This window comes from Alnus glutinosa, chromosome 4, assembly GCF_958979055.1.
Source record: "Alnus glutinosa chromosome 4, dhAlnGlut1.1, whole genome shotgun sequence".
Lineage (NCBI taxonomy): Eukaryota > Viridiplantae > Streptophyta > Magnoliopsida > Fagales > Betulaceae > Alnus > Alnus glutinosa.
In genome coordinates this window covers 28,327,849-28,354,399 of record NC_084889.1, presented here as the reverse complement: position 1 = coordinate 28,354,399, position 26,551 = coordinate 28,327,849, and the positions used below count along the sequence as shown (strand labels likewise).

Below are 26,551 nucleotides of genomic sequence, written 5' to 3'. Positions count from 1 at the left end.
ATGTGTACAAAATCTTTGAAATTGTGCTTTCACAATATGATATTACCTAAAAGTTTTCAAAATAGTTTTTAGGTGCATAATTAAACAGCAATCTTTATATATATATATATATATTTTAACTTCGTTTAGGGGTATCAAACTATCGTCTTTTTTTACTTAAGAGTACAGAACTTCAAAACGTTTTAAACTGGGTATCCAATTTTTAAAATGTTTTAATATCATGTATTTCATTAAGATTTGCTGTTAAATCTTGCCAAAATTTTTAAAATATCCATTCTTTTTTTTAAGAAAAAAATTACTCGAATTTAAGTATTGGTCAGAATTTAACAGAATTTGTAAAAATACTCATGCATAAATCTTTGCAAATTTTTATAATTATTTTTTTAAAAAAATAAATAGATGGGTATTTCGATAATTTTGACAGGATTTAACAGCAAATCCTAAAGAAGTACATATTATTGAGACGTTTAAAAAATTGAATATCCCAATTTGAGACGTTTTTTAAATTTAATACCTTTCGGTTAAATAAGTCGATAGTTCGATATCCTTAAATAATTTTTTTTTTTTTTTTTGGTGGACATCCTGAGGCTCGTCACCAACAAAACCCCTAAAACCCAAACCCTCTAAACCCCTCACCATAACCACTGATATCCCAAGCTCTGCAACCATGGCCATAACCCACAGTCCCTTCTCTCATGCCAATCTTATAAACCCTATCTCCAACTGCCCTCCATTTCCCAACTCTGCGGTTCGGCCCTATTCCTTTGACGCGTCCTCATCAACCCTTATCCGATTGGGTCTGAGCTCCAATGCTTCCAGATTCTTCAACAAAAGCGATCGGATTTCGAACCCTAACTGTGGTTTCATCAGCAGGAGATCGCGCTTCGCTTCAATCAGGGCCGCCGGAACCGATTACTACTCGACTTTGGACGTCGGTCGCAGTGCCACGTTGCAGGAAATCAAGAGCGCTTACAGAAAGCTCGCTCGTAAGGTTTGTGATTGTTATGCAGTCGAATTTTTATCAATGATATGAATTACTTATCAAACAAGAAAAAAATGTAGTCATTTTTTAACTTTTAAAGCAGATTTCGATATTGGGTCTGAGGCTTTTCTTGTACTCAATTTTGTTGTTGTTGCTGTTGTTGTTATCCTCTGTTTATAGATGGACAACTAAGTTTCTAATTGCTATCCATAACAAAGCTGAAATTTTGAAGCTTTTTGTTAATGTGCTTTTGTAATGAATAATGTGGAAAAAATATGCATGACATATCATTGCAACAGCTCTAACAAAAAATGTGGGATGGTTTACATTTCTATTCATTCATTGTGTCAAGTTACATCCTACTGGAAGATTGATATCTCCTTCTATGGAACAGTACCATCCAGATATGAATAAGGGCCCTGGGGCGGAAGAGAAGTTTAAAGAGATAAGTGCGGCATATGAGGTAATTCTTCTCCCCATATACTGCTCTTTCCTCCTCCATTTATATTTGTCCATCCTATAACTGCCTTTTGAACTAATGAATTCTTAGTTGGTTTCTTAGATATTCTTTTTTTGAATTAATTTTTCTTTTCTTTCCATTAATTTTTTCATTCATTAATTACGTTGCTTGGATATTGTGCTTCATGCGTTAGTATCAGTAAATGTTCTCCTTCTGGGGATGTATGGCTTGATGTTGAATCAAGTAGATTGAAGAGTTCTTTATAGTAAATGATTATATGCAGCCGAATTATCTTTTTATACTTCATTTTTTATTCATGTGGTAATAAAGCATCTGTGTAGGTCCTTTCAGATGATGAGAAAAGATCTTTGTATGATCGCTTTGGTGAGGCAGGTTTACAGGCAGAAAATGGTGGGCCGGGCAGTGGTTCACAGGGGGTAAGTTCATAACCAACTCTTCTGTTTTTCACGATGTCCCCGCTAAGCCTATCTGCTTGGTCACTTAGAGGGAGGGAGGGTGGGGGTTGGCTGCTCATTCCAAGTACTTCCTGACACATCTTTTCTTGTTTCATTTTAATTGTTAAATTTTTAGGTGGATCCATCTGATGTATTTAGTGCATTCTTTGGTGGGTCCGATGGGCTTTTTGGTGGAATAGGTGAACCAGGAGGCTTCAGTTTCAATTTGAGAAACAAGCAGAACGAGGCTCTTGACATTCGGTACCAATCTATGTGCAAAATTAATATGAGTTGATATTGAATCTATTACAGTTGTGCCCCCATTCAATGGCCAACATCACTTTATGTTGATGCTAAAAGTCTACTTCCTCCATGTCTTTCAAAAGAATTTGTTTCCTTTCAGTCTTTTCTAAAGTGTTACTGATAGATGCAGCCTTACCTTGTTTAGAAACACATCCTAAGCTTCTAACAAACTCTAATCATGCAACTTTGCATGGCCATAGAGTTGCAAGTAATCTTAAATAATTTTCATGCAAAATGTTGGAATATTTTTTTGCCATATTCATAAATCTGTCTTTACAAACTCCAATCATGCAGCTTTGCATAGCCATAGAGTTGCAAGTAATCTTAAATAATTTTCATGCAAAATGTTGGAATATTTTTTTGCCATAGTCATAAATCTGTCTTTAGATCCTTAGTGAGCTCTTTGAAGCATGGTTATTACTCTTAAACTAAATTGTGTTTAATTACAGGTATGACCTTTATATGAGCTTTGAGGAATCGATTTTTGGTGGACAGCGGGAAATTGAAGTTCCTTGTTCCGAGACATGTGATAAGTGTGATGGAACAGGAGCCAAATCTAATAGTTCCATAAAATCATGTACTGATTGTGGTGGTAGAGGAGGGGTAATGAAAAGTCAGAAAACACCATTTGGAATAATGTCACAGGTATATGACCTATTAGAACAGAAAAATATTAATTAGTGAGGGCATAATCTGGCTAGCATGAAAGGAAAATTTTGTTTCTTCAGTTTAATTGCATCTCCAGCACAACATGTTGACATGTATTATTGTAACCTACTTTTTATTGCATCCCCAATACGATAGGACCTAGATGAAGATGACACGGCTATTGTAACTACTTTTTATCTTAATGCATGGATGAAAATGGAAGTTAATCATCTAACAAATGCATAATCTGAAGCTTGCAGAAAACTACTTGGCCTATGATTGTTGCCTCCACCAGATATGGCATTTGGGCCCCCTATTTTAACTTTTTCACATATAGAAAGAAAAAAGGTAGAGGCGGTAGCCTTCTCGTTTCTTGTTCCTCTAATATTTGATTCACACATGTACTTCCATGAATTAACTCCCCCTTTAAACTGTTACAAACCTGTATTATCATCAAATAGCTAAATACATATAGCTATCAACTTGCTTATGCTCTGGATCTTCATTAGGCTAATGCTACTTTTCTCTTCTGTGAACCAAGCTCTGCCTGAGCTGATTTTATACACTATAAACACAATAAAAAGGGGTTATCATAAAATATGTCTCCTGCCATCTGCTCTTGTAGATTTCACTTCCTATGTTTGACATATGCTGCATGGATATTATTTTATGGCTTTTAGATATCAACTTGCTTAATGTGTGGCGGTGATGGCAAGATAGTCACTGATCACTGCCAAAGGTGTGGTGGCAGTGGTCAAGTGCGGTCGAAACGAAACATGAAAGTGGTCATCCCACCTGGTGTTAGTGATGGAGCCACGATGCAAATTCAAGGAGAAGGGAATCTCAATAAGAAAAGGTGTGATCAATTGAAGATTTTTCTTTTTGAGTTGTGTTGCTAATGCAATATTTAAATTGGATATTCAAAGCTTTGGTAAGTGACTCTAGAAATTGGCTATTTCTTTTTCTATATGGTACTTTGTGAGCAGCTCTAGGAACTAAGTAAGATCAATCAGAGGAAGGGATATGAGAGAAGTAGAAAGAGTGAAAATGAAGCATACCTTAAAGGCCATAGTTTTTGCTTCTTGCTGACTGTCATAACTTGATTTCATTCTGGTCCTAGGAATGGTTTTAATTTGCTAATAATTTTGTTTGTGGAGAGTTATTTAAGTCCTTGGGGAGTGGAGAAGATACCCTGCAACATAAGTCTAGATTGCAAGTTATATGCAAGGAACTGGTCACTGTGTCAAACAGCCTTATATTACCTTCAGTCAAACTTGTACACTCGGAAGTATTTATCTATATTTCTGATCTTTGTAGTTAACTATGTTTTAACAACTCCAAGGTAGAGCAACCCTTTAATTGGAGATTAGGGCTATATGCGTCAACATCAATGCATTAGCACTATCATTACATAAAATTTATGTTGCATAAGGCAGTGTAAGTTGTTGATGAATTAAAATTTGGTATATAGAATTTTAGTTGGTTCATAGCCTAAAATTTGGGGAAAAAAAAAATTATTTTGGAGTTTCTTGACATGGAGGTATCTTTAAAGATTTTCAAGAACATGAAAAGTGTATAATGGTTTGGATTTTTGAACAAAGGGCTAGAGTACTGGAATAATTCGGTCCCAAAGATTGTGCTGTTTGTGGTTCAGAAGTCTTCACAGCATTGCAAAAAATAAGAAATAAAAAGAAAGACAGTAGAAGAAGAAAGTTTTTTTTTTATAAGGAAGAAACCAATCTCATTAAAAAAGTGTAAGGCCCCCCTTGGTACACAGGGAGTATACAAGGAAGATTAAGACTCACTGATTCATTCGTTGTGGGAGTCTAAAACCCAATGGTGCTAGAACCTCATCCATTCAACCAAAACTCACCAAAAGCACACCTTTATCCTGTGTGGAACTTGGTGGAGCCCAGATTGGCTTTACAAATATCTAAAAATACCATTTTCACTACTTCTCTGTCTCCAATCTCTCTCTCTCTCTCTCTCTCTCTCTCTCTCTCTCTCTCTCTCTCTCTCCACCTGGCATTTCATTCTTCGTCGTCCCCTTAATCATCTTGCTACATGCTCATTTTTAGGGCAATTTGGTTCTGTTATCAGAAAATAGTTTTTAAAACAGTTTACAGAACAAGAAAGAAATCTAGAAACGTGTTTTTGGTCATTTTGTTGACCCTAAAGTGGGAACAAAAAAAGAAACTGAAAACTTCGTTTTGATTCTCTGAATATAGGTTGTTCTTAAGAATATCTGTGACAACAGCTTTAGGAAACACCTATCGCAACACATTTCTGGTCTGTTTTCTGTTTTTATGAATTTGAGAACAGAATACTCTATAAAATTGGAAGCCAACAGACCCTTCTATGTCGCTTTGTATTGTGCTTTTCTTTCTATGTGACATAAAAAAAGATATTGTATCATGAAAGCAACTGTATAAATTTTGGTGCACTCTTTTCTTTCTTTCTTTATTTTTTATTCTTTTCTCCTTTCGGCAGAGGCATAGCTGGTGATCTCTATTTGGTCCTCCATGTAGATGAAAAGCGTGGAATTTGGAGGGAAGGTCTACACTTGTACTCAAAGATTAATATTGACTATACTGACGCAATATTGGGGATTGTAGTAAAGGTAACAATAGTTCCTAGTATTATTAGACATGGAGCAAATCTTTGCCTTTCTTCTAAGTTCTATTAGCATAATTCATCACCAACTAAAGAGATTATTATTACTTTTGTAATCTTTAATTTGCATGGAAAATTGATGATTACGTTGTCTGAGTGCTTTATATGATAAACTATGGTTATTGAATTTTATATGTTTTACCATATATAACTTAGGAAATATTTTTTTTTTAGGATTAAATACATTTTTGCCCCCTGTGGTTTAAAACTTTTATTTTTTGCCTCCTCAGTTTTGCTTTTTTCCATAAGTGGTACATGTGCTATAGGAAAAGATGGAGATAATACTTCCATCCATTTTTCCGTCCAAAACTGAGGGATTTACATGTCAGCGATACATGGCACCATTAAAATTGCAACACATGGCTGCCATTTTTTTTTTTTAAAATAATTCTTTTATTTTGAGGTTTTTTTATATATATATATATATGGCTCAGCCACCCCTTTGGGCCACAAGGGGGTGGCCGGCTACTCCCATTTTGGCCAAGGGGGTGGCTTAGGCCAGTTTTGGGGTGACTAAACCACCCTCATGGCCCTAGGGGATGGTTCGGCCACCCTCATTTGGCTTGGGGTCGTTCGGCCACCCCCAAAGTTTTGGCCCTTGGGGGTGGCCGAACCACCTCCAGGCCAAATGTGGGTGGTTTCGGGGGGTTAATGGGGGTTGTTTCGGGCCTTTGGCCACTCCCATTTTGGCCCTTGGGGGTGGCTAAACCACCCCCAAGGGCCATGGAGCCACCCCTACATTTATATATATATATATATATATGGCAGTCACGTGTCGCAATTTTAATGGTATCACGTGTCGTTGACGTGGAAACCCGTCAGTTTTGGACGGAGGTTCCATCTCCGTCTTTTCTCATAACACAGGTACCACCTATGAAAAAAAACAAAACTGAGGGGGCAAAAAATAAAGGTTGTAAACCACAGGGGGTGTAAGGTATTTAACTCTTTTTTTTTTATGACGAGGAACCCCTCTAAGGCAGGGCCACTTCGTTTACCCACCCCTATCAAACAGACTCCTAACCCGTGCAAAGTGCTCTCTCCACATGGATCGGGTAAGATTCCAGCTTCGCGAGTGTGGTCCCAAGGAATTGTTTGCACTTAAGGGAATTCAAATCTTAGACCTAATGGGAATGCCACCAAGACCCTTACCACTTGAGCCAACCCCTTGGGGTTAATAACTTAGGAAATATAATGATTGTTAGTAAATTAAGTTAATTCAAGTCTGAGAATATATGGTTACAGGTTGAAGGCTTTGTGGACAGAATTAAGTTGTGGTGGACTTCCTATCATTTTCAAGGCTCCCTGAGCTTTGCTTTAGCTCGCAAACTTAAGGCCTTGAAAACTGATATAAGAGTTTGGAACGAGTAAGTGTTTGGTAATGTGGACAATCAGAAAAAGACACAAGATGAGTGATATGTTCTTGATGGTTTGGAGGAAGAGAGCTTTATGTGATGATGAGAAGTTGAGGAAAGACAAAGTTATCGGTGATTTGGAGAGGACTAATTTATTGGAAGAGATGAGTTAGAGGCAAAAGTCGAGGGCGCTCCTGCCAGACCTCTTCAGGGCTGGGCTCATAAATGGGGTGGGAGTGGAAATGGGATTTGCAACCATGCTTGTCTTGAGGTAGGTCATTGTATGGTTTCAGTCACTTCTCTGAAGCCAGGATTCATTATACAAAGATTATCACGGCCTATGAAAGAATCCACCATTGGTGTTGTCAGATTATCACTTTAAGAGGCTGCCAACTGTTTTACATAGGAGGGAATCCACATACAAGATTTAAGTTTGAACCAGGTTTGGCAAAGTTGAAGGTGCTAGTTCAACTAATCCTGCTTTCACCGGCAATTTGGGAGACGTAAGGGAAGGGAAAAGATTACCTCTTGCTGTGTGCTTATAGGCCCATGGGTGTCTAATATACCAGAAAAGTCAAGCAAACTTCTTGTTAAGCCATTTAAATGTTCCATTTTTTTTTCCATTATTATTTAAAAATATTATTATTTTTTCTTGTATTGGAAATCTGTACTTTCATTGTACGATGTTATTGTAGAGAACTCTTTGAAGTTATAGACCTAAAACACAGTTTTTTGTTAGTATATTTTTGGTTTTCATATAGTGGCAACTTTTACTACATGAAATGGAGAAATTGAATCAACCTGATGAATCCAACAAATAATGGCCCTACTTGTTATATAGGAAACATAGAGACTTATTTCAAACTACTGCTAACATATGGTGAAAACTACAAATTGTGATGTTTACATCTAATATCCATTGGAGTAGGATTCTTTCTTTTATTGTTAAATGTTTTTACAAGTCTATTCCCTAACATTTTTTCCTCCATTTCTGTCTCTTGAATATTCTATCTGCTTTGGTGTAATTGTGTATTTTTCTTTCGTTTTCTGCTTTCTGTCATCTTTGAAGTGAAGTATGGGTCTCATAACCCTGAGTTTTTATAGTATTTTCCAGAGCACTATGGCTAGTGGTATTGGTGTGCTGCAAATATGATTACAAGTTGTTTGACACAGAAAACTCAAAGTGACTTCAGGTAGAAACTGTTGAGGGTTGGAAAGATCTTCAAATTCCTTCTGGGATTCAGCCTGGAGAGACAGTTAAAATCTCACGCATGGGAGTTCCAAACATCAATAAACCTTCTCTTAGAGGTGATCATCGCTTCATTGTGAATGTTCTGATCCCAAAAGATATCAGGTCTGTGTCCTTTTACTATTTAGAACACTTCTTTCTTATACAGTAGTTTGATTTGGACAGCTTTTACCTTTGTATTTCCATCTACGTTTTGTGTAATAGTTGAGCTAACCTAATCATTGAAGTTTGTTTTGCGTTTCAACTGAGTATATTCCTCATATGACCTCTTAACCATTGTTTTAATAATTTTGACCAACCATATATGTTTTGTTTTGTTTTTCACTATAGAATATTTTTCTTTTTTAACCTATGTTTTACCATTTATTATATGTTTCTGGGCAAATTTCATTTAAAATATCAAGATGCAACATGAGTTTTCCTTTTGAAACTATGCCGGTTGATACCAGTTTTCTCCAATATGTATGTCTGTGTGCATGTGTGGGTTTTTTTGCCTTTCTTTTTTGTTACTATACATTTGTATCTTGAGGCTTATGCCTTGCTTTGCTGGTTCAAAACATGTTGCACTTTGCAATTGCCTTCAAAACAATGATTAATAATGATACCCGTGTTGGATTAAGCACTGTTGTATCGATGACACTTCATGAAATGAAACATAATAATTTACTGAACAAAGTACAAAGTAATTTGTAGTGGGTTCTCCAAGAGAGTAATAAAAACATACTATTGTGGCTTAGGTGTCAGCTTAGTTGCACAAAAAAATTGGTACAGGATACTTGATTTCTTAGTGTTCATAATGAAATCCTTTATATCTTTCTGAACAAAAAAATTGGTACAGGTCTCACAATCTTGACTGATCATGTCTCTTGTTTATAGCCCTTTTTCTCCCCATGCTGTAGATGAAGGACACACCATCGTGCTATGCAAGCATTAAAATTTTTTAATCTTTGATTGAAATTTTGTTTTTTCACCTTGTAGTAAAGGATTTGATGGACTTCCAATAATTTGGCCAAAGGAGGCTATCTTCTATACAAGAAACTAGATGACCAATTCCAAATTGTAGGCTGTTTTTGTATTGTTCAGTAGAAAGAACGCTGCTGTGAACTATGTTGTCCAACACTGTCTCTCAGAAGTTACCTATGTCTGTTGTGATGGTTGATGCCATTTTAAACAGAGATCATGCTTTACAGGGTCTTTTAGATAACCATTGTTCATGCAGGAACTTTTGGAGGGAAATAGAAAAAGAATTTCTATTTTAATGGAAGTAGGTTAATGACCACATGAAACCAGTATCCAGTTTCATCTAGGTACATGAAACCAGAAACAAAAAAAGAAATCCAGTTTCATCTAGAAATCCAGTTGTTTGGCAAAGTAACTCTTTTCCTGAATATTACTGCTGAGGTCGAACCTAGAGGTATCTTCAGAGTTATATGGAGTTACAATGTATGTGATGCTTACCGGAAGTATAAAGAGGCTGATTACCTACATGGTGACAGTTTTTTGTTATTCTGTTATCTTGTGATGTTTAAATCCAATTGAAAATTAGTGTGATGGTAATGGCAGTGATACAGAACGCAAAATTGTTGAGGAATTGGCTTCACTCAGGGCATCAAGCAGACTACATACTGATTCTGCCAATAAAACTGGTAATGTGATCATTTTACTACCTTTTGATTGAGGTAGATTGTAAGTAAACGTTCTGCTGGATGTTTATTGGATAAGCTGAAGGGAGTTTTTATTGATTGTCCAATCAGGATTTTATTTATCTGTTTTATTCTACCTTTCCAGGGACACTGCAAGGCGACTTTGATAAACGTAAAATTAGAAACCAAAAAAGCCATGCTTCAAGCCCAGGAATCAAATGTGTTGCATCTTTGTGGAACTCAATTAAGGATTTCTTGGGGTACGTTCCACTGGCACTTCATATCATTTTCTTCTTAGCTTGACGATTAGGTATGCAAAATAGATGAAAGTAAAGCATAAAATACCAAGATATTGAATAAAGTAAACAGGAATCCCAAATCATTTGGAGTTGAGAAATCAAGTAATGGTAAAGCCATGTTTTAAGTGGGAAATACTTTGATGTAGCACACTGAGTTAGCCTCGTCTACAAATGTCCCTATGTTTACCAATTGAGATGTAAATTAAATCAAAGGGGGTGCAGAAAAAGAGAAAAGTGGGGTGGGGCATCTAGTATTCACTGAATTTTTATTCACAACTCTGTAGTTCTTATTAATTACAATGGAGTCTATTTAGAATTTTTATTTTTGTTTCTTGGAGATTGATTAGTGTCTCTCACTTGATAATTAAGTGATATCTATTACTTGTGATTGAGCAATGTCTAGGTTCAAAGTACCTTGTAGAATGTAATTAATAATACACACACATACACACCAGAGGAATCCCGGATTTATGATATTCAAACTTGTGTTCAGAGGAATCTTTTATTTACTCATTTAGTAACTTTCCTGCTAAGAGAATTCTAGTGTCATTTTTCCAGACACTCAATGTCATAAGAATGCTTTTGGTTTGATCTCTCTCTCTCTCTCTCTCTCACTCGCTCTCAATTGCTATTTTTCATCTTGAACTTCAACTGTGTGTGCACATGTGATGGGAGTGATGAGGCCCTTTCATTGAAATTAATTTACATATGTACCAAACAAAGCAGTTAAAGATTAATAAACCCATGCCCTGACCTCCTGAACTATGGGAATTTCTTTTGACACTTGTGGCACCTGATGGTTCTCTTAGATCTGTATGAACTTATCCTAGATTCATGTCATTTTATGTCCAACAATGAGCTATTTATATTTTTTATCAACTTGGATTTTATTGGATCTGAGGCTGAAGGGAGAGTGATTTCAGTCTGCTGTATTAATTGCCTGAAGGAAGCTTTAGTGACACAAAGTTTCAAAGTTGCTAGTGACAGAAAGGCAACCATCAAAAGATAGAAGCTCCTAACTATCTGGGAGATGAATTTGCATATAGCACCTTCCATCCAAATCACAGATTAATAAGCCTTCTGTTCATCCATGGATTTCATAACGTAAATACTTCTATAGTATCATTCAAGTAACTTGAACTTAGGGCTAAAGTGAAAATGCTAATTCTCAATCTGAATGGAGCTTAGGGGAACCATTTAGTTCATGGAATCCTGATAGGATTCCTGACGTTTTCTTGGTGTCTGTTAAGATACGTACAATTGGTTCTTGGATTATAATTAAGATTTTTAGAATCTCAAATGCCCACATGCTTTTCCACGTTTTGTGGGAAATTGTTTACCACCGGGAGCAATGATAATTTGAGATTCCTGCCCGGTGGGGATTTTAGGGTAAACATGGGGGAGTGATTATACCACCAAGACGGATGATAAACTGAGATTCCTGTGGGAATGTGGTGGTGTGGTGCAAGGTCTAAAATGCTGGTAACCACCCCTCAGCCATCTTTGATAGCCATCACTCAAATGCCATTTTCAATTGCCACTGCCTACCAGCCACCATTTTTGACACCAAATGGGAGCTCTCCTGTCGACTGGCTACAATCTCCAGCACCAAGTGGAAGTTCTCTTCCGCTGGCCTCCATGAATGTTATATGAATAAATAGATGTGGAAATCGCACATTCGATCACTAGGCATCACTTCTGAAAATCTAAGTTTCTGATGGTGCAGGTTCAAGGAAATCCAGGATTCCATGAACCCAATGACCAGTGAGTGAATTCTGTTGGATGATCTAAAGATTTATCCACTTGAACCACACCTTTCTTATTAGTTTGACATAATGATGACGTATTATTGAACATTTTTCTTGTAGGCCATACCATTTCTAAGAGTGCTACACTATAATCATGAAAGAATTAACAACATTCGTATGGGCAATTATTACATTACCTGGGAACGAGTCTTGAATTTGGTTACTTGTATTTGCCTTGAACTCATCCTCTAGATCTGTCTTTTGCTCATTTACAGGCGAAGGCAGTCTCGAGAAAGGTTTGCATCAGTCAGCCTGGAGCCATCTGCATCATTGAGTTTCAGCAATCCAAATTCCTCATTTGTGATTTCAATTTATATAGTTTTTATTATAACTTGTATATTTACCTTGATTGGAAAGACTGATGACTGCACATCAGCACAAAAAAGAATCATTGCCATTAGTACGCGCAGAAAACAAAAAGAACCAAATGGTTATGTGTAGGAGCAAGAGAACTCAGAAGGGAAACAGATGCTCTTTCCTTGAGGCATTTGCTTTTTCTAAAACTCTACAATTGATATCTGCTCTTCTTCCCTCACTTGCAGTAAGGTGTTTTGTCGAGTTGATGTTGTTATCCACAGATATACAACAAACAAGTAGGGGATTTACTAGACCCCACTCGACGGAACCTTGAGATGGAGACTTGCTACGAGGATATAACACAAATCTTCATCAAGGTATGCAACACCTTTTGAGAAGACTGCTTCTCTTGTTGCAGTGAATCTATTGGCATAATTCATTGCTTTACATGCTCAAAATGAATCTTCTCTCATGCTTTATTTGGTTAACGAGTTCATGTATGAAGTAGAAAAGTTTGAGCCACTAGCTTAGATTCTATAAGAGCTCGAGGTCCCATATTGCTTTTACTTTCATCATTGGATATTCTGTCAGTTATCAGTAAAATATTTAATTTTGTAAAAGAGAAGGATTGTTTGCGTTAGAACTGTTCATGGAATGACTATTTCTTAGGACAAACTGTAAAATCATGTCATTCAATTTCAAAAGCACATAGTCTACTCAAAACAAAGCTCAAATTAATCTACTTTAGGCCAAAAGAAAAAATTTATTGAAACAGAATTCAAAAATATGAACACATGGTTGCAATGACAATCATTTTCCATCCTAACTTTTATCATCTAATTAATGGCAATGCTATACATGGGCCACAAAAGAACAAACAACAGCTGCTATAAAATAATTGTCACTAAACTACTAGAATTCTTCACAACAACAAATATAATGAGATTTAACTTTGTTTGAAGTAACAACATTACAAGCAAGTTTCCATATTATGAGAAATTAACATATGCAATACCTTGAAAGATATATTGTGATATGTGTAGAAAAATACCATGTCCAAAAAATTAGGAACAACTGATTATCAAGTAGTGAAAGAACTAGCCCGAAGATTCAACCAAAAGTAGAAGAAAGATCAGAACTAAATGAGAAAATATACTTCTTATTTATGAAATATGATAGCAATAAGAAAAACTTGGGTTGGACCTAAGTTGGACTACACTTGCACGAGATAAAAGAAGGTTTTTGTGAGATATGATGGAACGAGAGGCTTAGAAGCATGCCTACTCCAAGGCAACTAACCTTTTCAAACAACTTCAACTTTGACTCCTATAAGAGCCTTTTGGATATGTTAAAACAAAATTAAAGCAACAAAGTTGACCATGTAAAAACTATTCCATTACACAAATAACAAGAATAGATTAATAAGCTTATAAATGAAATTGACCTAATAGATCAAGAATTGGAAAAACAACATGAGTGGAAGGAAAGACACTACTTGAAAGTCTACTATAAAGGATAACATTTATCAAAACTATTGCCAAAAATACAAAAAAAAAAAATCAAACCTTTTTGCGATCTAAATCAGTCAAAACCCTACCCTTGTGTTGGACGAATAGGTCGAATATTTTTATTAAAGCCAAGCCAACTCTCCACCCCCCTTACCCAGAGATTGAGCTGAGGAATAAAATGAAAACTTCACTTATAATTTTTAATTTTTCATCACTTTTGTAATTAAGTACTCAAACTTTAAAAAGTGTCAATTTAAGATATCTATCATTCAATTTTTTTCAATTTCAACTTTCCGTTTGAATTTTGTGTTAAATCTTATCAAAAAATTTTAAAATGTCCAAGTTTTTTTAAAATATCCGTGAGAAAGTAGGTACCATTAGGTCCATTATTCATAATTGAGTCCAACAACACCGCATTGAGAGCATCGAGAACTTCCCTGCCTAAACTTTGCAACTACAAAACTGCAGCTTTTTTTAATTTAATATTAACAAGTCTCTCTCTGCAAAAAAGAATATCCTAATTAAAATTTGAGGAGAACATGAAAAATATTAAAATATTAGAAGAATATATATATATATATATATATATCAAAGGACGAACCCTTTGTCCACAATCGTTTCTAAATGAAGAAGCTCGTACTTTCAAAAGAAATCTCCTTGTTAGTACGTATAAAGATGTTGCCAATTTGACGGTTTCGTATTAGCCCTCTGTCTATATTTTTTTTTTGTTTTTTTTTAACTAATAGCATGTGGTATTATAAATTCTAAAAGTTCAAAGACTTACATTTTGAGAAATAAGGAACAGACCCCCCTATACTCTTAAGCCAGAAAGATCTGACTTAAAAAACAGCTGCCTATGCAAAATCCTAAATTTTACTAAAATTACAATCAAGCCCCTATTACAATAAAAATTCTAATAAAATTTGAGCCGTACATAAGCAAACTGACCTAGAAACTAAGGAATATATAAACAAATCTAACAGAAAAATCAACCCAAGTCTTCGGAAGGGGCACTGTCATCGCCAGAATCCGGCGCGTGTACGGCACGTGCCTCCCCCGGAGCTACCAAACAACAGATCGGCCACCCTGTGTCCGGGCGCTACCTTTGCACGGCGAAAAGAAGCAAAGCATGACCATCACACGCAACTCAAAGAGAAGACTTCCCTGGCACGTGACAGCCACGCGCCGGTCACCGATAACCCACACAGCCGAAGCAATCAACGGCGGAACCAGAAAACACCGGTGGACCCATCTAAGTGGCGCGTGTCTCTCATAAGCCGATAGATAAGCGTAGATCTAACATTAAAATTAGCTTAACAAATAAAGTCCGGAAACACTCCACCGGTGACACAAACAATAACAATATCTCCCCACCGGACGCCTCAAAATGAACCTCCTGTCAGAAAAAAAAAGAAAGAAGAAGAAGAAAAACCAACAAAAACCAACACAAACTCCAAAGCTCAATAAAGACTCGGAGAAGCAAAAGCTCCACAGCCCTAATGGTTAGGAGAAATCTACCTCCACTAGTACACAACATGGAGAAACAAAAAACTTCATAGCCCTTGAAGGCTAGGAGGCACTACCACCGAAGAAGAGAGGCCCCGACTAACAACAAACCAGAAAAAGACTTTCTCTCTCAAGAAAATAAGAGCTTCTCTCTATACGAAGGGACACCACCCTCTGTCTAGTCTCTTGTATTTCATTAAAGAAAGAAATAATTTGTTGATTTTTCTCGATTGTATTGTGCTAGAAGGAGGCCGTTGAGGTAAGTTTTATTGTTAATATTAATGCATTAGTACAACAGTCATCAACCAAATCACTATCATATTGTTAACTGTACATTTCCAGGTAATTAAGGTGACATCAAAATAGAAGAATGCATTAATAGAGGGGTCCATCAATAAAGGCATCACCGTACTGTTGCGGCAATGCAATTATAGCTAACAGTATAACATAGCACTCTCAATGAATTTTGCATTTTTATATGTAAAATAACTAATTAAAATTTACTTTATTTATTTTAATTAATATATTTCAAAAGGTACCGACATATATTTGATTATTTATTTCAATATATCATTTCAATATTTTTTTTCTTTCTTTCTTTATTTTAATTTTTATATATTTTTTTAACGATAAGTATTTTTGTTTTAACATTTTGTATTTTTTTTTTTATATATATAATTATTTGCTATAAAATTAGTAAAATTTTTGTTTTCGTCTGAAGTGATTCGAAAAACTGTGACCTTCAAATGACAAATATAGATTTTGTTAGATAGGCATACTTTGAATTACAATTCTTAGATTCGAAGATATATTAGAATGGAAAAATTATAATTTATCCTCTTATGTTTACACCAATTTGTAATTCTGGTACCAATGTTTAAATTGCTTCAATTGCACTAAAAAAAGTTGTAAAAATTTGCAATTCACCCCATTTCGTCCAATTGTGTCGTCTGAAGAGACGGAAGTCACCCCACGTGCCGCACACACGCCTTTTTCGGACATAGGTGATCAAAAATGTCCTCATTTAAACGGAACCGTTTTGTCCAAGTCATCAAAACTACACACATCTTTGAAAAATGATAGAAATACATCACTTTTACAACAAGTGTACAACAATCCTCTCACATGAGGTGGGCCCTACAGTGTGTGGAGTCCACCTCATGTGAAAGGACTGTTGTACACTTGTTGTAAAAATGTTGTACGGATATCAGTTCTCCACATCTTTCAACGAACGCCGCAAACTCACAAACATCGAATTTGAAAACTCCGCCACGTTCTTCTCCGTTGCGCACCAAAGGAATCCTTTTGATGCCACCACGCGGTATCCACGCCAACCCCAATCCTGGGCCCTCTTTCCCTTCACAGCTGCACGATCACCATCACCACCACCAGTGATGGACAAATCCCAACCACACGATCCGAGGTTCTCGAGGAGGAAGTTGAGCCAGACGATGAGGGACTTGGCTAGGGATTTGAGAGAATTTTCCTTCTTGATTTGGGCCTTGCGAGTGGACTTGGATTGCTCGAGCTCGAAGGCCCTGAGCCTGCGGGCAGCGGCCTTGGGCGGGGCAGAGGAGGAGGGCGGGGCTAGAGAAGGGCGGTGGCGGCAAAGCGAGGAGGAGGCGGTGAAGAATTGGGAACAGGGGGAGTGGAAATTGGGGATTTGGAGGGGCGTTTTGAGGTTTTGAAATTTGAGATGTCTTTGAGAAGAGAGGAAGATGAGACGTATGGTGATGGTGACGGAAATGGTGGTTCTTCTGGCCTTCCATTTTCGTCTGACTGATTTTAATTTTTTTTTTTTTTTTTTTATGATTTTGTTGCAAGAGTTTGGGAGGTCTTGATGGGTTTGGTTGTCTGAATCAGAGAGAAATTGAAGCGGAGGAGGAGGAGGAGAGCGTTTCCCCAAACTCAAAAGAATATGTTTCCTCCTCTGTTTATGTTGCGTAGAACAGGGGAGAACAGGGTGGTTTTTTTTTTTTCCGAATATAAATCAGTCTGCTTACATTGCAGACTTGCAGAAACGAACCTCCTCCCCAGTCGGCGTCGTCGAACAGTACTCTTCTTGGCCGTCGGTGCCCACCCATTCCTTCTCCGTCGGGTTCGTGTATATCAGCTTCAACGGAGCCCGTAACATGTATTTCTCTCCCACATGCATGCATTCTCTATTTTTGTTGATTCTCATGATTGAATTGAACCACAGTACTACTCTCCATCTGTTTGTAGCAAAAGCCTTCATCATTGCCATTGTTTGTGGATATAAGTGGGAGCTACGTGCATGCTTTGACACTGCAAATCAGCCCTCCAAACAGTAAACCCACAACAGGTTGGAGGAGAGAAGAAGATGTGGATTTGAAGAATTTTTTGGTTTTATATTGGACAAAACAGTGCCGTTTAAATGAGGGCATTTTTGTCCACCTATATCCAAAAAAGGCATGTGTGCGGCATGTGAGGTGACTTCCGTCTCTTCAGACGGCACAATTGGACGGAAAGGGTTGGATTGTAAATTTTTGCAACTTTTTTGGATGTAACTGAAGCAATCTAAACATTGGTACTAAAATTGCAAATTGGTGTAAACATTAGGGGGGTAAATTGTAGTTTTCCCTATTAGAATATTGCTAAGGCGTAAATGAATTTTGGGAGAGAGAGAGAGATATGAGCGAAAGAAAGATAAACAAATAAAAAAATAGATACATGTGTGAATAGTACAACTCTATATGATGCATTACAAATACATTTTTCATTTAATTTGCATAATCGAATGAAAAAACTTTTTAATAAATTGGTTAATCATTGTAGCCTAAAGGTAAAAATAGCAATATTAATGAATTTCACAATGCATATATTTTCGGTACATAAAATTTGCAAATTGTGTTAAGATTTAACACGTGGAATTTTAGTGTGTATATATTTCTAAGATGGTTTTAATATTATGTCAAATTATTAGTTGTTTTAAAATCATAAAAAAAATAATTTAAAAAAGAAGAGGTAAAATTAATTATTTAATTAATTCATCTATAAAAAATAAAAAATTAATTAAGGACAAAAATTTCTTACAAATATGTTCGTAGGAAACTTCATATTACCCACATATAAAATTGATATGTATCCCTTCACATATGAGAAGCAAACACATGTTATTTTAATAGCATGTACTTTTTTTAATAGTATTAATATAAAAAATATATTTTTCACATATTTAAAAGACACGTATCATTAAATTAATTAATTAGAAAATTTCGAGCCGATTTACAGAAAATTTCTCCTTTAATAAATTAGTAAGCTTCCAGCTTTGCTTCACTGCTAAGAAATTATAGGGTTGAATATCCGTTTCCCCTCATTTACTTCGGAATCACAAACCCTAAAAGTCAAGTCATCCAGAACGCGGCAATTCCAACTACCTCTTCCCCTTAATAAACAAGCCCTCCACTCTACTGTTAAGCCCATCTGAAAAGCCTTTCCCGGAAATTCTCCCACACTTTTCCTCCCTCTTTTCTCTCTCCCCAAACACCCAGAAATGGCGCTGGAGTGGGTAGTGCTAGGCTACGCCGCGGCCGCAGAGGTGGTTATGCTCCTCCTGCTGACCCTCCCAGGCCTCGACCCTCTCCGCAAGGGCCTCATCTCCGCCACCAGAGCCCTTCTCAGACCCTTCCTCTCGGTGGTCCCGTTCTGCATCTTCTTGCTCCTCGACATCTACTGGAAGTACGAGACAAGGCCTTCGTGTGAGTCCCTCAGCACTTGCACCCATTCGGAGCATCTTCGCCACCAAAAGTCCATCATGAAGAGCCAGAGGAATGGGATGTTGATCGCTTCGGCGCTGCTCTTCTACTGGGTTTTGTACTCCGTGACCAATCTTGTGGGTCGGGTCGAGGAGTTGAAGTCTCGGGTCGAGAAGTTGAAGGATTAGTATGGGTGAGAGGAAAGTGGGATTTCCAGCAGTCTAGTGTTCGGTTGCTGGGGAAGTTCTTGAAATGGAAACTGAATTGGAGGTTAGTTTTCACTTGTTTATGAGAAAATGAAAGACCATAAAGATACTGTAGTACGCTACTTCACATAGATATTTTAGTACTCTATACAGGCAGACATTATTCATAATAGGGCTAATCTCTGTATTTGTTCGAATTAGAATCATCAATAAATATATATCTTTATTCTCTGCTCTCTATCTTTTATGATGGTATCAATCTATCAATACATTTTACACTGGGACGGAGGTAAGAATTTAATCTAAGGGATTAGGCTGCACCCTGCACTGGCCTGTTCTTATGGAGCCACAACAGATTTTTGGGAGGCTTGGCCCCCCGTGTATATGTCCCTGATTGTACAATCTACCAGCTCTCCATTTGATGGGGTAATCAAAATGCTATCCCGGTTACTCATTTTCTTCATGAGCCTAGCAAACATATTGAGATTGATTGTCATTTCATAAATCATTACCTACAACTAGTATCCTACATTTTTGTCCTATTGCTTCTATGAACTTGCTGATGTGTGTACAAAGACACATTTGTCTGAATGTTTTCGTGCACTTGTTTCTAAACTCAAGATGGCTTCTATCTTGCTACCTTGAGTTTGAGGTGTTAATTTACTTTGTACATGTACGGTACTATACTATATCGTGTTGCATTATAAACATTGCACTTTACATTATATGCTATATTGCAATTAGGCCTGCATTATTATAAATAAGACTACATCTTGATTCTCTTTTCTCTATATTTTATCAAAAAACTTGAGATTATGGATTTGGTATCTCTTTAGTTTTCAATGAAATGGAATGGGATTTATTTCTTGTCGACACTAGCTTATTGATATTGTTATGCCTTGAGGAAGAGCTTGTCACTTGTCAGTGGCAGAGGGAGTTAAAAAAAAATTGAAAAACTTCCCCTGCAAACTTTATAAAATATAAAAATATTTTATTTGGCCCCTCCCAATAACCCCCATGGGTCCTTCCTATAAATCTCTTCTTAGAAATCTAAAACCGGGATGTGTGACTTTCCTCCATCCTCCCCTTACTCATCTCTTTCTTCTATGCATTATCTCTTCTCCAAAACTTTCAAGTTGCCTTCCAAATCTCCTCCCTCCTTTTCCTTGCAACAATATTCAGCCCCCCAAAATAAAATTTCTCGCTCCGCCACTGTAGCTTGTTGTGATGAAAATGTATTTCTATCAATATGTAGCAAATGCTAGAAGAATTTGAACTTTCTTGTTTACAGACGAATTCAAGGATTGTAATTCCTCTCTCTCTCGTTGTACAATACACTAGTGTCTTCTTTGGATTGTTCTTTATAAGTGGAAGAGATTGATTTTGTTTTTATATGTTGTATAGAAACCTTAATGAGAAACTATAGGGTCATGGAAGCATCCATTCTCCCTATCAATTCCACCCTGCTTGACGTATGAAACAATAATTTAATTTTATTAAGAATGATTGGAAATGTTATATATATGTTATATGTAAGTGCTGGCTACTAGACTTTGTTATCGAAGCTGTTGTGGCCACAACATGCATGGTATAAATGAACTGAACAGGCAAACCAAATTTGTGAAAGATTTTCAAAGAAGAGGATTAAAGAAATAAAGGTTTTTATGAAAAACGTATCTGTTGAAATGAACTGCGTGTTACAGGGACTGGATATGTAATTGGTAGAAGATATTAAAAAAGTAATTTGGAAATAAAATGGCAATATTAGCATGTAACGACGGTTAAAATTATTTCGACATGTGAAAAGTTTCTTCTCTTGTAATTTTGTGGAGGAGGATGAGTGTTGGTTGTGGCCTGTTAGTAGTGCTTGAGGCATTGGTAATTTGGAGCTGGTAGAGATGCATAATGGCATTGTAGTTTTATAAGAGTTGGAAAGGAAATGGCCATGACTGTTTTTTTTGTTGTTTCAGTTGGTAGTGGAACCATACTTTATTTTTATGCTTTCTTTCAAACTTTCAGTCACATAAACATGTGTCCATAGGACAAATCCCGTTTGAATGTATGTGTGAGTTTGTCAGATGCTCAACAAACCGCTACATTAGCGCACATAACAATGTTCTTCGACCAAGTTTGTTCAATGGTCATAACTTAATTGTTTAGGGGAGAAAACCAGGCCAGGATTCAAATCATGTGTGTGCAAATACATACATCCATATGCCTACTTGTTTACTGCTCGGGCTTTAACTAGTTTCTTACATTTGAAAGGAATTTTTTCCTACTTGTTCCATCGAATACAAGGGAAGAACCTTTCGGGTATGCTTGAAGAGGTGATGTCTTGTAAGAAGACATCAATATCATGGTCCTCTAAGTTTGCTTTGCAAGAACTTGCCAAGGTCTAAGAGTAACAGCAAGGAAATGGTTTGTTTTGGCCCTCTAGGTTACACGCAGTTGTACCGATTTAGTCATACAATTTGAATTGGTATTGAAATGATCTCGTATGTGTAACATGGTATCCTCTATTTGAAAGTCTCGCATTGGTTAGTGTAGACTTTGTATGGGCTTTTGTAGTAGTTGGGTCTGTCATTCTAATAGTTTAAGCTTTTGCTAGATGCTTTAATATGGTATCGAAGTATGGTTTTTTGTTTATTTATTGGCTCCACGTGCTAGGCCCGTTTGTGTATTTGGGGACTAGAAGTGATAGGGGGGGGTATTGGAGACCTATCTTGGATTGAAATATAAGTTGTACAATTTTTTTACCATTGGTTTCAAAAACATGTTGTTTACAGAAGGAAATTGTTTCCTTGTCAAAAAAGTAATTGGTATAAGAACTCCATAAAATTCTTGTAGCAGCCACTTTTTTTTTTTTTTTTTTAACATTATTAGAGAGATGAGACTTAGAAAGACTAGCAAGCACATTGGGCAGCAATCAGCATGGATACTAGAGGTTGTCCATAATGCCCTGATTTCTCTCAAAATTTAGTGGATCATGTCTATCATCCGCAGGTGTAGGCAATTGGGCAAAAATGCATTAAATTTTTGTTTTCTTGTGTACATGATTTATTGGTGGTCATGTGATTTTGGTGTAGGTGCATCTTTACTGGTCCCAAACACTAAGTGATTAAAAGGGAGTGGTTGTGGACTTGCGGTGATTGTGATGGCAACTTACCATCGTTAAGTTTTGTCTTGTATTGCTTTGATCCACAAAACTTCAGAAAACTAGGATCAAGGGAGAATCCTATTATATCCAATGTCACGAGGAACGTTATGAATAATCAACCATGCCACTTTGATGCAGATCTTCCCTCAATTTCCCATGCATTGTACAAAATACGTGCAACTCTTGAAGTTTAAAATTCTTTAACAAATTTGAGCTGTGTCTGTTCAGGGAAAACCAGTAGTGACATAGAAATGTATTTATAAAGAACCTAGATGTGTAAAAATTTGAACTCTGCATGAGACTTGGACATTATGAGTTGAGATCAGTTCAAAAGGTAGGGATCAACCCTTGGATTTTATGATATGCGTTCTTCCTAAGTCCTAACTATACTGAAGTCTTTAAGTTCTAGTGTTGCAGGTGAACCATTTTTTCCTTTCAAATTAATCATCTTCTTCTATCCCATGTTGTCTTTAATGTTATAAAATATGTAGTTACTATCCTCTATTCTTGCGTACCTCCTCACCCATTAAGAATGTGGTGAAGAGTAAGGTTGTGAGTTCAAAATCCACTGGGTACACATGCAAACTTTAAAATAAAAGAAAAATTAAGCAGTATATGCTTAAGTTTCCTAGAAGTGCTCATGTCCTGATTCTATTTGTTATTTCAAGTAAGTTTCTTTTTTGTACTCCACTCTTTGGAATTTTATATATTTCTCATGTATTTGGTGTAGAAATTGAATGGCCTCATGGATTTATGTCCTGTGCAATGGTTTGTGTCGGTGAAATGCCTTCCCTTATGCATTCTCCTTCGAAATTGGTCAATATAATCTGTGTTCTTAGAAACCTTTTTATACTTCTTGAAAAATCAGGCTATTTTGTACAGAACAAACAATGCTGGTTATTCTGGAGGAAGCATATATAATTTAAACTTCTCTTATGAGAGGTTTCAGATTCAGAAGTTAGAATTATCTACTTCTTTTATAGGACTTTATTCTTGCATCACTGATTGCATGGCCAGCAATTAAGGTTGGATGAATTCTTATGAGAATCCAAAAGGTTAGAAGAACACCTTAGTAGTGTTTATGTTGTTGTGAATTATTATTCATATTTCTTTTTTTCTTTTAATGTTTTTGTCTCGTTCAGTTGATTGAATAGTTGGTAAAAACTTCTAAGGCCATCTTCAGCAGTTGGAGTTAAAATAGCTACTCAAAAAGTATCAATCTCTACTTTAACTACTATTTTTCCTATATTCTCTCCCACAGATTTACTATTCAACTCTCTACTTACATTTAAATATTATTTCCTATTCTTTTTTCATTATATTTTTTTTTATTCTTTTATTCTCCTCATTTTCCCTTTCCGATCTCTCTTTCTTGTTCTTCCTTTCTCTTTTCGTCTGAAACACACTGAGAGAGAGATCGAGGGATTTAGGGAGAGACCCATGAGAGGAGAGACCCGAGACTTATCCGAGAGAGAACCGCTGAACTCGACGAACCCAGTTGAAACCCATCAACCCGATCCTCCATGAGTCGAGCTCCGGTGGTTTGAGACGAGTTCCGGTTGAGCTAGGTGCAGATCCGGCAAAGTCAGAGGTGATTTTCGGTGATTATGAGCGATTTTTGAGAGAGAACCGCTGAACTCGACGAACCCAGACGAAACCCATCAACCCGATCCTTCATGAGTCGAGTTCCGGTTGAGCTAGGCGGGGATCCGGGCGAGTCAGAGGTGATTTCCAGCGACTGGTAAAATAGGTTGATAATTTTTAGTTGAACCCATCTGATTTTGAAGCTTGAATGTGTCTCCCCTGTTTCGGTTATTTGTATCACGGCTAAAGCTATATTTATGGTTGATTTTGATGATTTTGGTTGGTTGTTCATGGTCGATTTTGGTTGGTTGTTCATTGCCGGCAGAGAGGGACGGAGAGGGGGAGAGAAAAAATATTAATAAAAAAAGTGTAAACAGATGAATAGTGAATAGCCTGTGTTGGCGATTCACTGTTCACCGTTAAGGAAAAAAAGCTTAAAGAAGCTATTCTGCTGGATTGAAAAAAATAGCAAAAAAAAGTCAAATTTAACTATTCTGGTTAAAATAGTAACTCTGTTGGAGATGCCCTAAGCACAAAGTTAGCGATGATTGCATCTCTTTCTAAGGGGCGAAGTTTTCTTCCAAATTGTTTTGAAAGAAATTTTCCAAACTCAGTTCATCAAATTGTCATTTGTCCTTATAGCACGTAATTTTCACATGCATTTCTAAACATATACGGGAGAATCACAGGCTTTGTTAATCTTATTAAAAATGCATGTGAGAATTAAATGCTCTAAAGATAAATATTAATTTAATAGATTGAGTTAGGAGAAATTTTCTTCATTCTAGTTTAGTAAAAAACTTTATCCAAAAATAATATACCAAATGTTTCCAACTCTTCAGAAGATAATAAAATACAATAACTACTATGTAAATAGAAACCATACTTTTTTTCTTTGTTCCTTTTCTGAGCTACAAACCAGCAGCGTGTCAGTACTTGCAATCTTATACACATGTAAAGGAATCTAATATTCAATGTAAGAAAGGATTTATAAATTGATAGCCCTAATCTCACATCTCATTACAATTTCAAATGCATGCTGCAAAGGCATCTATTGACTTTCCGGCTCCAAAGTTTACATAATTCTTCCGACCCAATTTATAAATTTGTCACGTGTCCCTTAGTATATGATAAACACATGATTTTTTTTAATTAGCATGTAAGGATCATTTGGTTAAGAAACATATGACATTTAGAGACGGAGCTGGGATTTGGGGACAAAATTTTTTTAAAAAAAAAAAATGGGGGGTAAAAGAAAAAAATAAAAAGAAAATAATTAGGAGTAAAATTTTTAATTTTTTTTGGAAAAAATCTTGGGGGTGGGGGAGCCCCCAAAGGCCCTTAGTAGCTCCACCCGTGTATGACAATATTATAGCCTCCAACCCAGTTCAAAGAAATTCTATGTCCAAATGAGCAGCAACACATAATTTTTTTAGTTATATCCCCTGTAATTCCCCCTTATTTTCAGCTCTCTCTTCTTGTTTGTTTTCCTCCCCTTTTTTCATGTATTGCTTGGAAAAAATAATCAGAATGAGGTCTTTAAAAAAAAATAAATCTATGGTCAACTTTTTACCAGTTTAATAAGAGGCGAGGCAACATCCTATCCTTATATCACATCACTCTCCATAAAAATCAGATTCTTTTTTGTTTGCATTTAAGCACAATCTTTATTTTAATTTTAAAAAATCAGATTCTTTTTTGTTTGCATTTAAGCACAATCTTTATTTTAATTTTAAAATTAAAATAAAGATTGTGCTTAAATGCAAACAAAAAAGAATCTGATTTTTATGGAGAGTGATGTGATTGGATAGCTTAATGTCTAAGATAGTTTAGGTCTTTATATTAATAAAAGTAGTACTCTAACTCCTACTCCTTTATTTTATTTTATTTTTTCAAGTTATTCAAAATTATTATTTTTTAGGTAAATTGAGATTATGTTAAATGGGATATATCTACTCTTATCTTTTCTCAAATTACTTAATAAAAAAATAAAAATAAAAAATAAAAAAAGAAGAAGAAGAAAGAAAGGTGACTCCTTTGTGTTTTAGAATATTAACTAAACACTTGCGACAAAACAAGACTATGAAACGATTGCCCGTAATTTAATTGAGGTAAAGTTAAAAGTTAAAACTAATTAATGAGTTTCATGCGGAAAAAAGAAAAGTGTCGACATATGTCAGTTTAATAGACCGATTTGAAAAAAATTATTTCTACTCTATTTGAAAAAAAAAAAAAAAAAATTTGTCGGACGAGCGCCGCATGTTGAATGGGTAGTTGGGTTGGGTCTAGTGACAAGTAGACGAGCACCTTCTGAAATTCCAACAAACAATAATTTGCTTAGACCCCACTTATTGCCTACATAATGTAACTTTCTTATTTTTGCAGGCCTTTTGCAATCAATGTCCACTGCAATTATAAAACCTTGACCAATCTAATAATATGAAACATGGAATAGTTTTTGTTTATGAATTATGAGAGTTTACAAAAGGATATGGATTCCTGCAAACAAAACTAGGGTTTAGTTAAGCCCAAAAGATAAGGGGCGGAAGATTTGCTATAAGAACTTTGCACAACCTTGTCAGCACCGGATTATGATCATTTACAATTATTTGTTCGGATTTGAGAGAATTCGGACAGGTGATTATGAGATACTACTTATGGTTATCATCTAACCAAATAAAAATCGAGATGTACAACTACTTATC

General features: G+C 36.1%; 2 protein-coding genes across 2 annotated transcripts; both read left to right on the top strand.

Moving 5' to 3' along the window:
• The first annotated feature begins 584 nt into the window (after positions 1-584).
• Positions 585-12,648, top strand: LOC133867363 (uncharacterized). Its single transcript, XM_062304101.1, has 11 exons — positions 585-991; positions 1,377-1,445; positions 1,784-1,879; positions 2,034-2,158; positions 2,650-2,845; positions 3,529-3,704; positions 5,339-5,468; positions 8,067-8,227; positions 9,686-9,768; positions 9,911-10,025; positions 12,088-12,648. Exons 1-11 carry the CDS (start codon positions 668-670, stop codon positions 12,311-12,313), a joined length of 1,701 nt encoding a protein of 566 aa, XP_062160085.1. The 5' UTR covers positions 585-667; the 3' UTR covers positions 12,314-12,648.
• Positions 12,649-18,487: 5,839 nt separating this feature from the next.
• Positions 18,488-19,337, top strand: LOC133867138 (uncharacterized). The gene has a single exon (XM_062303828.1). The coding sequence runs from the start codon at positions 18,698-18,700 to the stop codon at positions 19,085-19,087; it is 390 nt and encodes a 129-aa protein (XP_062159812.1). The 5' UTR covers positions 18,488-18,697; the 3' UTR covers positions 19,088-19,337.
• Positions 19,338-26,551: the final 7,214 nt, after the last annotated feature.